Raw genomic sequence first — 11,586 nt, 5'->3', positions numbered from 1 at the left:
TACATTTGATCGCTTTTTAACGAAAACACGAGGGGGGCGGCGGCAATTGATTGGTTTTAAATGCCGTGTTATTTTGTGGTTTCATATTCTTATCAGAGTGAGCTCCTGGGCGGACAGTTGCGCTCCTTTTTCCAGAGCTGCTTGCAGTACATAAAGGCGGACGGTGGCGTTCAAGACAAGCTGGGGCTGGTGTTTGTGAGAGGTAAGGGGGTGTGTCTGTGTCCCATACGGGTATCTGCCTCGAAGAGCCTGAGCAGAGGCGGGAAATGGCGCCTGGTAACCCAGCGATGTGTCATTACGGAGACAGCCCATGAGTAGATGTATACAGAGGGGAGGGGGGAAAAACTCGGATCAGGTCTGCAAAAACAGCCGCTGCCTCTGCTGTGATGGTCAATCGGTTTTGAGTCATTATCGCCAGATACTGCGGATCGCCGTAAAGTAAGTAGTCTACATGAGCAAATGTTGTTCGTGCATTGGTCTGGTTTGGCATGCAGAAAATGTAAGGTTGGCAAACGACATGATAAATATGTTTCCTTCATCGCCAGAAGCGGCCAAGAAGGCCAGGTAGAGCCAATGCTAAGCTAACTGCTAGGATAGGTTACCTCGCTAAGGACAGCTACAGTGCGGCCTACCAAGGAACTGGCTCATTCATGTCGTGCTAATTGTCGTAAACACTTTTTCGCCTTTTTGGCGTCCTCTAAAAACAAATAAGTATTTCTTTGCTCTAACGAAAAGAAGACTGAGTTAATTATATACCTGTGGTAAAAGTCACTAGCTTTACTTGCGTTAGGTTAAGCTTTAATGGTCGCACCGAAGCTAAAGGCTAACGTCCAACTTGACATTCCTTAACACAGTTCTGCTAGGTTTGTGTGAGCGAGTCGACACTATCTTTTGGGATTTATGAATTCCTTCAGGCGTTAAGTTGGACGTGGCAGTTATTTATATGAAGTAACGAAACGATCCTGTTACCCTGTTAGTGATGAAGTTTATTTGATCAATAGACGCTCCAATAACATTTTAGCGCTATCTTTAACTCTGGTTAGCCGTTCTGATTAACGATGTCTGATGTTGACCATCTCTGTCAAATAACTCAAGCATCGACAGAGAGAGTTGGACAATCAAAATAGACTAGAGTCTAAATGCCCAGTGGAGTATGTGGTTTTGTTTTGTTGTTTTTACCTCGCATTCACGCCAATCGCCACAATATTGAGATGCCGAACTACTCGCTGGAGGTACGTTAGCTCATCTGAGCTGTGCGTGTTGATGTGCTAACGTTAAGGTGAAACGCTAAGATGAAATTCAGTAGCGAAAGCGTACGGAACCTTGCAATTTTTCTGTAAATTGTCAACACCGTCTGCCGACGTTGACGTAAACGGAACAACAACGGCGTAGCTTCTGTCACATTTCTCAATTTTAATACAGGACGTGTTGGAGTTCACCCATTGGATTAATCAAGTTAGCATTAGCTTCATGCTTAGTAGTGACGCTGTATAGTCGTGATTCTGTACCGTGCTGCCTCGCAGGATAAGGCTGATTACTGTGCCAACTGTGTGTTTTTTCCATGTCTTAGGTTTGGTTAATATTATAAGCACTTGCTCGGGCTGTTTGTATGCCCGAGCATGAGGTGTCTTGTCTGTGTTCAGTGGACGGTCAGTCGGAAGGGCCTTTACTGAGCCTCCGATATTTCACCCACACGGTCTGATGCATGTTCTTATTTCCCGCTCGCTCGCTCGTTCCTTGCTGTGTGCACCACTACCCCGTGCTTTGTGGGCGACAGCCTCCGATTTGGACGCTGTTCGGCGCGGCCAGGTTTCTCACGTCGGAGGCATGTTGATTTTTTTTTTAATTTATTTATTTTTATAACAAACCTGTCGTTCAACGGGCATACTTGCCATGCTTGTGCCCAAAATACAGATTTTTTTCCCCCTAAGCAGTTGCACCTTCGTGTTCTGCAGTAATGAGTCGGGAAGACGTGCACATTGAATCATCTTTGAAGTTTTTACCTGTGCGGTAGTTAATGTTCTCTGCGGCTCCGAACGTATTTGTCCATGGAGAATGGCAACTTTAGACAAACAATACTGGATACTATAAAATGATTTTTATCACGCATCAGCTAAAAGTTTAATCCCTTTAAAGTCGCATCGATTTGGGCCAGGTACAGTTATTGCATGTCAGTTTAGAGCTTGAGCTCTCTTTCAGGTCTGATGGTTATTGCAGTGGGAGGTTGGGGGATATTATTAGAATATTATTTTTTTTCCTTTACTTTAATTTTGTATTCTACAGGTTTTATGTGGATTAGGTTAGGGTTATGGTGCCTTAAGGTGATGATTTGCTTACATTATTTTTTTTTTACTACACTTACTATTCTCCATTTTGAGGATTTATACTGAGATTACATTTTCTGTTTACTAATTTTTGGAATTAGACGTGTTGGAATTTCAATAGCTAAATTTGGTTGCCTTGTACTCTAACATTTTCAGACATACGAGAATATCCTGTCATGCCCCCCCCCCCCCCCCCCCCCAACTGCTCGTGTGACGTGAGATGTCGAAGTCAAATTTCCCTTTAAACGTCACTTGCACCATTTTTATTTAGTCCACTAGATTGGCATAAACCTGACACATCTAGCTGCATTTTCATACACCTCATATGTGCAGTGCATCGGTTGCCTCTCGGAGGGAGAGAGAGGAGAGTGAGATGGAGAGAGCATGCATTTGCATCTTCTGGACACTTCAGTCGCAGCTAAAAGAGAAGGATTGGAATGTTCATCAGCTGCTTGAGATGCTTTTTTTCTTCCCATCGGAGTGGTTATGTGGGGTAGTGATTGTAATTGTCACCAGAGCCGTAATCCACAAAGTGGTGGATGATGAATTAGTATTATTTTAAATAGAGGAACTACCCATTTCGCTATAGGCAGCGCCGCAGGGCTTTCTTCTGTCACTCTCTGGATTTGGAACTTTTGAGCAAGTTTGTCCTTTTTGCCCCTTCATGCTTGTTTTTAAATGCTGCGGTTTGCTGTTCGCGTTGCTCGACGAGGCAGCAGCTCGTGCACCTCTGCTGTGTTTCAAGGATAGCACCTCCAGAAGAAGAATGAAAATTTAAAGCAGATGTCGTGAGGGCCTTTTTTTATAATATGTGAGATCTACTGCGTGAGAGTCTCCCTCTCACACAGAGTGTTTGGGTGCTCTGACACATTGTGGATATGCCCAGACATATTTTCAGTCAGCTGCTCTTACATAAGCACAAGGGGCTGGATCAGTTGGTCTTACTAGTTATGTTGGTTGGAAGAGAATTTTCTCTCTGTAAACTTTCTCCAGCTTTTATAATATGCAGCCCTTAAAATGCTGGGAAAAAACAATTTAAAAAAAAAGTCCCTTTTTTGTACTTTATCTGCTGCTCTGCTGAGATCGTTCTTTTGCATGTCCACTCGATAGAAGTTGGGAGGTTTGTGTATGTGTTGTGTATGTGCAGTCAGACCTTGAGCAGTCTTTTTTTTTTTAAACTGTATAACTGGAAGTAAAGCCATCTGTGGCTGCCGCGATCCACTGTGATGTAAGAGAAATGGGATCTTGAATGCATCCAGATGTTGTTAGGAAAATGCTTTGAGTATTACCCAAATAGATACAACTCAGAACCATTCTGAAATATCCAGCGCAGGACAAAACTGTACAAATGTTTAAAACGTCTGCTTGTGTTTTGTTTTGTTTTTTGAATTTTGATTTTGTCTTTTTATTTCATCTTTTCTTTTAATTTGGAATAGTTAATAAAGCAAGCTTTTTTCTCTCTCTCTCATTGTGCTCTGAAACAGCTTTTCATGTGACTGCTAAAACAATGAGGCTGAGAATGCGTAAAGCGTCTCAGCAGCCGAACCCCACTCTGGCCAGCCGCCCGTCCCGTACCAAGAGGAGGCACTCAGAAGTAGAGGAGGACACTCCCACCAGCGGAGGGCGGGGCTTTCTCTCAACCATCAAGAAGTTCATCAGAGGGAATGCTGTCAAGGTAATAAATAAATAAATAAATAAATCCTCACGCTCACATCTAATAATCCAGACTTTCTTTCTGCTTAAAACAATGAAGTGAGAAGGTGCACATAAGATGTATTTGCCGAGTGGACAACCTCTGCATATAAAGGTCTTAAACTTCATGGAACAGGTGCCTTTTCAAACTGTATTGAGCACAGTGTTCCTCCGGTTAACGCCGTGTTTTGTGGCGTATAGAGTGTCATGTTTCCCCAAGAAATGTCCGTCGGAAAGCAGCAGCTTGTCTGGGATCTCAGACTCTGCGCTAATTTTAGCCTCTGGCTCAGGGAGCTGCTGTGCGGGGACAGGAGGTAGTAACAAGTGGAAAAGTGAAGTTGAATTTCCTCTGGCCAGACTTTATGTTCTGGTGCCGCCTTGCATTCACTCTTTTGGTGTAAAATCAGGGCGTGAAGCTTGTGCCCTCACGTTACCTCCTTGCTTTTCTGCTGCTGCTTGTCATTATCAATGTCCCTTGGTGTCTTAAGGTCTAATGAATTGAATGCTGAGCATGACCATTGGGTTATCAGTTTGTGCTAATATAGCATAAAGGTAGCTTCTGTCAGTGTCCTTCATAGTTCATGTTTTTTACTGTTTGCTGCAGGTCAGTCAAGTGTCACCTCTGAATTTGGTCCTTCGTGTCAATATGAATGAGACCGCTGGAAATGCTTCCGTTTTTTCGTTGCAAATGCAAATCTTCTTCTTCTTTTTCTTCCTCTTCCTCTTCCTCTTCTTCTGCAGCAGGAGGCGCCAGCCAAGAAGGCGCGGCTCCACTGCGACGTGGACAACAACCTGATCACCTCCACCACGCCAAACACCAACACTCCCAACAAAACCATCAACAGGGTCGGGAGGAGGGGCTCGCTCAACGGCCGTAAGTGGCCACTCTGACCTTCCGCTCGGTCCGCTGCCTTTCTGTCAGTGTCGTTGACTCCAAACAAACCGTTGGCTTCCGTAGAGGCTACAAATCATGACAGAAGTACGGAGAAGGCCAACGGCAGCCTGGAGGAGACGACAGCCGTGGATGTGTCCAGCCCGCCCAGGACCACCCTGCTGGGGACCATCTTCTCCCCCGTTTTCAACTTCTTCTCACCAGCCAAAAATGGTCAGCTGTGTGTGTGTTTGTCTGTGTGTCTATCTGTGTCTGTGTCTTGTGTGTTTCAATGGCTGAAAGTGAGTCGTGCTCGCTCTTCCTCTCCAGCCTCTTCTGGCTCCGACTCTCCAGACCAGGCGTTGGAGGCCGAGGAGATCGTCAAGCAGCTGGAGATGGAGCAGACCGTAGAGACGCCCACCAGCACGGCAACATCCACGCAGCAGATGTGCAGCCCCACCACCTTCTACTCCAGTGTATCGCAGCCACCCCCCCTGCGGCCGCCACGCAACCCAGAGGTGTCGGCCATGGCCAAGGAGGAGGAGCTTGACGCTAACGCTGACCTGCCGCCCCTCACAGGTGCCCATAGAGAAAGTGTGTGTGTGTGTGTGTGTGTGTGTGTGTGTGTGTGTGTGTGTGTGTGTGTGTGTGTGTGTGTGTGTGTGTGTGTGTGTGTGTGTGTGTGTGTGTGTGTGTGTGTGTGTGTGTGTGTGTGTGTAAAAAGACAGCATACTAAAGCACAGCAATGGCCTGCTACTGTTTTAGTATTGTGTATTTATGGAGAAATAGAATGAATTTTATTGCAAGTGCTTATAATCCTTTTTTTTTTTTTTTTTTTTCCCCCAGCTCCAGGCGCCAGTCCAGAGATGGCATATGTAGACACTCCTCCCACCACTGTGCCACCAGAGGCAACTTATGAGGAAGACTGGGAAGTCTTTGACCCGTATGTAAACAATGCCATCACCTCTTTTTTCCCCCCCTTCTCTTTATCATCCTATGTGTGACCCAAATAATAGACTGAAACCATCATGAACAGATTTTAAAAGGAATATTTCCTTTGATTTCAACCTTTTCCATCTCTTCTGTCTTTGCAGGTATTTCTTCATCAAACACGTCCCTCCGCTGACTGAAGAACAGCTCACCAGGAAGCCGGCGCTGCCGCTGAAGACACGCAGCACGCCAGAGTTCTCCCTCGTCCTTGATTTGGTGAGTTCAGCCACGCGGCGACACGCGTTTACAGGTTGGAATCCACATTATTGACTTCAATATCGTGAGCTGAACTCCCAAACTATGCTGCCTGAAAAAATACGTGGCGCTGCCGTACTGAATGGTTTTGTTCCAGGCACGTTGCCATTTTACATCTGTCCTCCTTTCTGAGACTCCTTCTTCTCCTTTAAAATGTGGGATTGAAATGAGAGTTTTTTTTTTAAATTTGTTTCCTGTTGCCTTCAATAGGACGAAACGCTGGTTCACTGCAGTTTGAACGAGCTGGAGGACGCCGCACTAACTTTCCCAGTCCTCTTTCAAGATGTCATCTACCAGGTGGGCTCCCTCACTGGCGTCTCCTTCACTACTTTATTGCCGCCACTAGAGGGCGAAGCAGCCCCATACGGGAAGCTCTTTATCTGCATACCCTCCAAATAAGCCCAATAAAAACCTTGTTCACTTTCATGTGCTGTAACTGTATTGTCATGACTTGTCATGCGCAGGTGTACGTTCGCCTGAGGCCGTTCTTTAGGGAATTTCTGGAACGCATGTCTCAAATCTACGAGGTAAGCTCAGCTTGTCTGCACTCGCGAACGTATATACGAATACGAGTTTGTTTGTTTGTTTGTTTGTTTGTTTATTTAATTCTTTATTCGAGCATAAACAGAAGGAAAAAGGAAATAAAAATATGTAAGCCTAATACTCAAAGAAAAAAAAAAACAACAAAAACAAATGTCCACAGCTTAAATATGCTCGAAAGGAGTAGGAAGAAGTACCGGACTTATCCAAACCTACCCCTGTTCCCAATGCCATTTTGCTGCGTTTCATTGCCGTGCTCAAGAAAAGAATAGTAATAAATTAAAAACAAACAAAAAATAGAAAAAACAAATAAAATGCAAAGTTTGATTTGCAAGTTTGCAGGTGTGATTGTTCCCTCTTTTCCTGCAGATCATCCTCTTCACAGCGTCTAAAAAGGTGTACGCAGACAAGCTGCTCAACATCTTGGACCCTAAAAAGCAGCTAGTGAGGTGAGACCTGTGCACTCGGCATTTCAGGAAGCAGCTCAGTTCCCGGCGTGGAGCAAGCGAATGGAGCCGGAGCTCCGAAAGCTGCAGCAGTAGTGACACACATTGGCGTCGGACTGTCAGCGCCGTGGTTCTTCTGAATTATTGATCCCTCTGACCTTGTCACTGATTGATCGCCCTCCCCCCCTCCCTCTCTCCCTGTCTTGTGTAACTGTAGACACAGGTTGTTTCGCGAGCATTGTGTGTGCGTCCAGGGAAACTACATCAAGGACCTCAACATTTTGGGCCGAGATCTGTCAAAGACCATCATCATCGATAATTCACCACAAGCCTTTGCCTACCAGGTAAATGTCTGCGCTGTGATTCTCAGCCACCGTCCCCACAATGCTTTTCTCTGAACAGCTTACAGCGGTCATTAACCCAACAAGCACTGGTCTGTTCTCTACTGTACCAGCAGTTTAAAGCATGCTGTCGGTTTATTGTGCATTGTCATGTTGGCATCTGCCCAGTCATATTAAGTAGTGCATGGATGTACAGACACTTTTGTGATGTCACAAAGGGCTCTGATACCTCCTCCAGGCGTGTGACAACACCCCCAGCCAGGTGTTTGTTGCTTGCTTTGTTTGTGGACTCCTTCTTAAATGACACTTTTTACAACCTGCTCTGCTTTTTTTCTTTATTATTTCCATTTTCTAAAAGTATTTTTTGTTATGTTCCATCAGCTGTCTAACGGGATTCCCATAGAAAGCTGGTTCATGGATAAGAATGACAATGAGCTGCTGAAGCTGGTGCCCTTCCTGGAGAAGTTGGTGGAGATGGTGAGAAATTGTTTTTGTTGTTTTTTTTTTTCAATTGATAAATGTCTTAAAAGTCAACACTCCTCCGTCCTGCTGAAAATAAGATAAGTGAATTGTTTCTCTTCACCTCCTCTTGTGGTGGCTTCAGAATGAGGATGTGCGGCCGCACGTTCGGGAGAGGTTCCGGCTTCACGACCTTTTGCCCCCCGACTGAACTCGTCGACGTGTCTCAGACGGGACAACGAGAGACTTGAAAACATAATGCGTGTACAAAGCCCCCCTTTGGATTACAAACTACAACATTGCCATTACTGTTTCAAATTTTAGCCTTTTTTTTTTCTTTCTTCTTTTTTTATGTTTTTAAATACTTGATTGTTTTTTTGTGGGGGAGGGGCCTAAGAGGAAAGAAAACAGGACTTTCTAGAAGAAAGATTTTTAAAGACCTGGGCAGGATTTTTTTTTCTAAATCTCTTTGAGTGCACAGATGAGAAGTCACACTATGAACACGCCTGGGAACACGCCTACATTTTCCTCGTTTGTTTCCACCGACTTTGGAGCCATGAAGCCAGACGCCGTCTGTCTAGAGATTCTGAAGTCTTGGTGCTGGTGTCGTGGACATGAAACCTCCGCCTGGTGAAGATGAACTCCACTCAGACCTAGACCCTGAAGCCCAGACCCCTCCACCCCAGACCCCCTCCCCACCCCTGGTGCTCGCGCTGTTGACTCTGACAACCAACAACTGTGGTTTGTGGAAGAGAACCCTTTTCAGCAGGAGAAACTGGCCTGTAAAACAAAATCTGTGCATGTGTGTATGTTTACTCCGTCTCTCACACACACACATACGCGCTCTCTCTCTCTCTCTCTTTCTGTCTCTCTCTCTCTCTCTCTCTCTCTCTCGCTCTTTCCCCTTCCCTCCCGCCCTCCCACCCTCTGAAGTTTGGCAAACCTGCACTCTGTAGCCTTTAAAACCATAAGCATTCCTCTGTAGCTAGTTAAGTTTCTAGTGTCGGTTGCAGATTTCTCCGATGTTCTACTTGTGTACGTAAAGATGTATTTTAGACGGTGGGAGGAGGGGAGGTCCGTCTGGACAAGATCACGCAAGCTTCTCTTTCTTTTCTTTTTTTTTGGCTTTGTCTTGTTTTTTTGTTTTTTTTTTAAAACCGTTGATTCGGCGCCATCGCGGCTCTCCAGCTATATGCGAGGATCCTTAATTCTGACATTGCAACGGTCGAAGGGCATTCATTTTTCAAAGTGGTATGTGTCAATGTTAACCATTCATTTATGATAGTATTTGATTTCACATCCATAACTAGTATTGTCGTTTACGCCTAATCAAGTGTTCCGGCTAAATCTGAGCTCTCTCTCTTTCTCTCTCTCTCTCTCTTTCTCTTTCTTCTTTTTTTTGTCGTTGTTGTGATGTGTTATTTGACGGCTGTATCGGTAGCATAACGACTAATGTAGCACACCTCTACCAGTGTGCGCTGACCGAGCCACACCTGGCACCAGCAACATACTGCTCGGAGAGTCAGCTTCACTGACCGCTATTCTTCCTGCCTGTTTGAAAGGTTTTACTTTTAAGTCCCCCTTCTTCTACTTCTAATGTCTTGCACAGTTGAACGTGTTTTAAGAATTGTAATTCTATGAATGTGTTTTTAACCCCAATTTCGGCCCAGACTCTCAAGCCAAATTGACATTTTACTCCGCAGCTTTGTAACTCGGTGGGCAGAGAGAACCAGGCGTCGCCCAAAGCAACATTCGCGAATTTGAAGATGTAGTCTGTGGCATGCATGGTTCCAGAGGTGTTTCTGTTTTGGGTTGGTGGTGGGTGGGGGTTACAAAGTGCATTTGTTTTTGTCAAAGTATGAGTTGTAGGATTTATCTGAGTTGCCTTTACAGTGCCATGCGGTTCCATTGCTCAACTATTGCAGTATGTCCTGCGCCCTCGTTCCTTTAAATTCTTAAGACAATCAGACCTCAAAATTCTCCAAATTCTGAACCGAGACCACGCTTGCCCTCCTTTTTTTTACCCTCCCCTCCCCCCATATCTGTGCTGTTAGTATTTTGTACTGTGATTCTAATGAATTTGTTCCCCCTCGCTGCCATATAAATCTTGCAGGCAAATCCTGCTGTGTCCCTTCCATCCTAACTTGGTATCTCCCCAGACATCAGAATCATTTTCAATCTGAGTAAAAATTGCTCCAGGGCACAAATGGTGTGTACTCACAAAAACATGTCTTGGGTGCACATGTCCAGACTATGAATGTAAATTCTTCACAGGGGGTGGAGGGGGATCTCAAATGTCTTTTTTTTTTCTCCCATTGTTTGCAGCATTCACAGGTCCAACATCAGGCAGGAAGAATGCAAAAAAAAAATAATAATAAAAAAAATAACGATAATGAGAAAATGTCATTTGAGGTCATACCGCGTTAGGCCCCGCCCACCTTCCCTTTCCAAACTCCCATGAACTTCAACCACCCTCGACTGCCAGCTTTTGAGTATGCAAGCCTCACCTGGACAGTGTGATGCAGAGCAATGCACTCGTCTCCCCAGTGCACCCGTCGCTCTCAGCGGTGGTCTGTGCACCAGGGGTCAGCGGGAGGCGCTCTATACTTTTCATCCAGCTCATTTGTATGTGCATTACCAGCTCTATTGTACACGGAGTGTTGTACAATACATGCAGCTTCATGTTTTAAAGAGAAAAAAAAATCCTTAAAATAAGGAAAATCTTTTGTATTTTTGATTTCAAAAGGCATGTCATATCTACTTTTTAAATGTATTAATGAAGATTTAACTTTACTTCAGATGGAGTGTTTGTTTTTTTTTTCTTTCTTACAAATACCTGTATGTTTAGTTTAGCGCAATGTTACTGAGCTGTTCAAACTTAGCATGTAGAGAATACAGCTTGCTTTGTGGGAAAGTCCTGAATTAAATTTTAATTACGGCACTTTTTCTGCAGAAAAGAGCGGTCGTGTTCATGATTTGTTTTTTGTTTTGTTTTTATATAAATATATATTCAAATTTCATTAAGCCATTTTACCTGCAAGAGTTGCTATTTGTGCTGCAGATGTATTTAAGAATGTTTTAAGACATTTTTGTTAGCCCAAAGGCTATATGCTATTGTAAAGTGTATATACAGTTACACTGACTTTCTGAAACAAAGTTTTAAAGTTAAAAAAAACAAAACCTTCTTGCATGATGGTTGTTTTTATTTCGGCTAAATTTAAAATTCTCCATCTACAGACATAAACAGTTTCAGAGACAGGCTGTCTGGGAGATCTGGGCAGGGCGGGGGTGATTTCTTAGAAACACTTTTTGGCAGCTTTTTTATTTTTTATTTTTTGCAAAACACAACCAATAACACACAAAGCTGTCCCAATAGAACATCAAAACCGGATCCTGTGCGCCAAACCAAACTTTTTGGTAAACCAAGCTGATGAAATGATCTCATTTCAAATAAAACGATTGCAAAAAGAAAACAATAATTGAGAAATGTAATAAACCCTAATGCAAAGCACAAGTTGTTGACGGCAGCTGCAAACAACTTCTTCTGATAACCCTCCACTTATTCTATCAGATCAGTCCCTCTCACTTTTGGCCAGCATTTCTTCATTCTAACAGTGGTTGCACTCATCCAAATAGAAGTAATATCGACAGTAACAAGGTGGGATTGA

At 44.1% G+C, this 11,586-nt stretch overlaps 1 protein-coding gene across 3 annotated transcripts; it reads left to right on the top strand.

Annotated features, from left to right (window-relative positions):
• The first annotated feature begins 75 nt into the window (after positions 1-75).
• On the top strand, positions 76-10,875 carry ctdspl2b (CTD (carboxy-terminal domain, RNA polymerase II, polypeptide A) small phosphatase like 2b). Of its 3 annotated transcripts, none has more exons than XM_076021464.1 (13): positions 76-202; positions 3,809-3,999; positions 4,758-4,890; positions 4,975-5,121; positions 5,218-5,466; positions 5,734-5,830; positions 5,982-6,093; positions 6,343-6,429; positions 6,597-6,659; positions 7,042-7,121; positions 7,336-7,462; positions 7,841-7,936; positions 8,064-10,875. In XM_076021464.1, the coding sequence occupies exons 2-13, from the start codon at positions 3,832-3,834 to the stop codon at positions 8,127-8,129; spliced, it is 1,425 nt and encodes a 474-aa protein (XP_075877579.1). In that variant the 5' UTR covers positions 76-202; positions 3,809-3,831; the 3' UTR covers positions 8,130-10,875. The 3 variants fall into 3 exon arrangements, with proteins under 3 accessions (XP_075877579.1, XP_075877563.1, XP_075877572.1); XM_076021448.1 differs by lacking the exon at positions 76-202 and adding an exon at positions 228-438; XM_076021457.1 differs by lacking the exon at positions 76-202 and adding an exon at positions 778-1,232.
• The last annotated feature ends 711 nt before the right edge of the window (positions 10,876-11,586 follow it).

This window comes from Nelusetta ayraudi, unplaced genomic scaffold (genome assembly GCF_046127955.1).
Source record: "Nelusetta ayraudi isolate G7.1 ecotype Tasmania unplaced genomic scaffold, CSIRO-AGI_Nayr_v1 ptg000002l, whole genome shotgun sequence".
Classification (NCBI taxonomy): Eukaryota; Metazoa; Chordata; class Actinopteri; order Tetraodontiformes; family Monacanthidae; genus Nelusetta; species Nelusetta ayraudi.
This window is presented reverse-complemented; position numbering and strand designations above follow the sequence as displayed.

Bases quoted from the DNA above. Each gene is read 5' to 3' on its own strand.
- ctdspl2b (XM_076021464.1), top strand. From the start codon at position 3,832: ATGAGGCTGAGAATGCGTAAAGCGTCTCAGCAGCCGAACCCCACTCTG. The intron at 4,891-4,974 runs GTAAGTGGCCAC...TGGCTTCCGTAG, and splicing joins GAGGGGCTCGCTCAACGGCC to AGGCTACAAATCATGACAGA. The intron at 6,094-6,342 runs GTGAGTTCAGCC...TGCCTTCAATAG, and splicing joins TCTCCCTCGTCCTTGATTTG to GACGAAACGCTGGTTCACTG.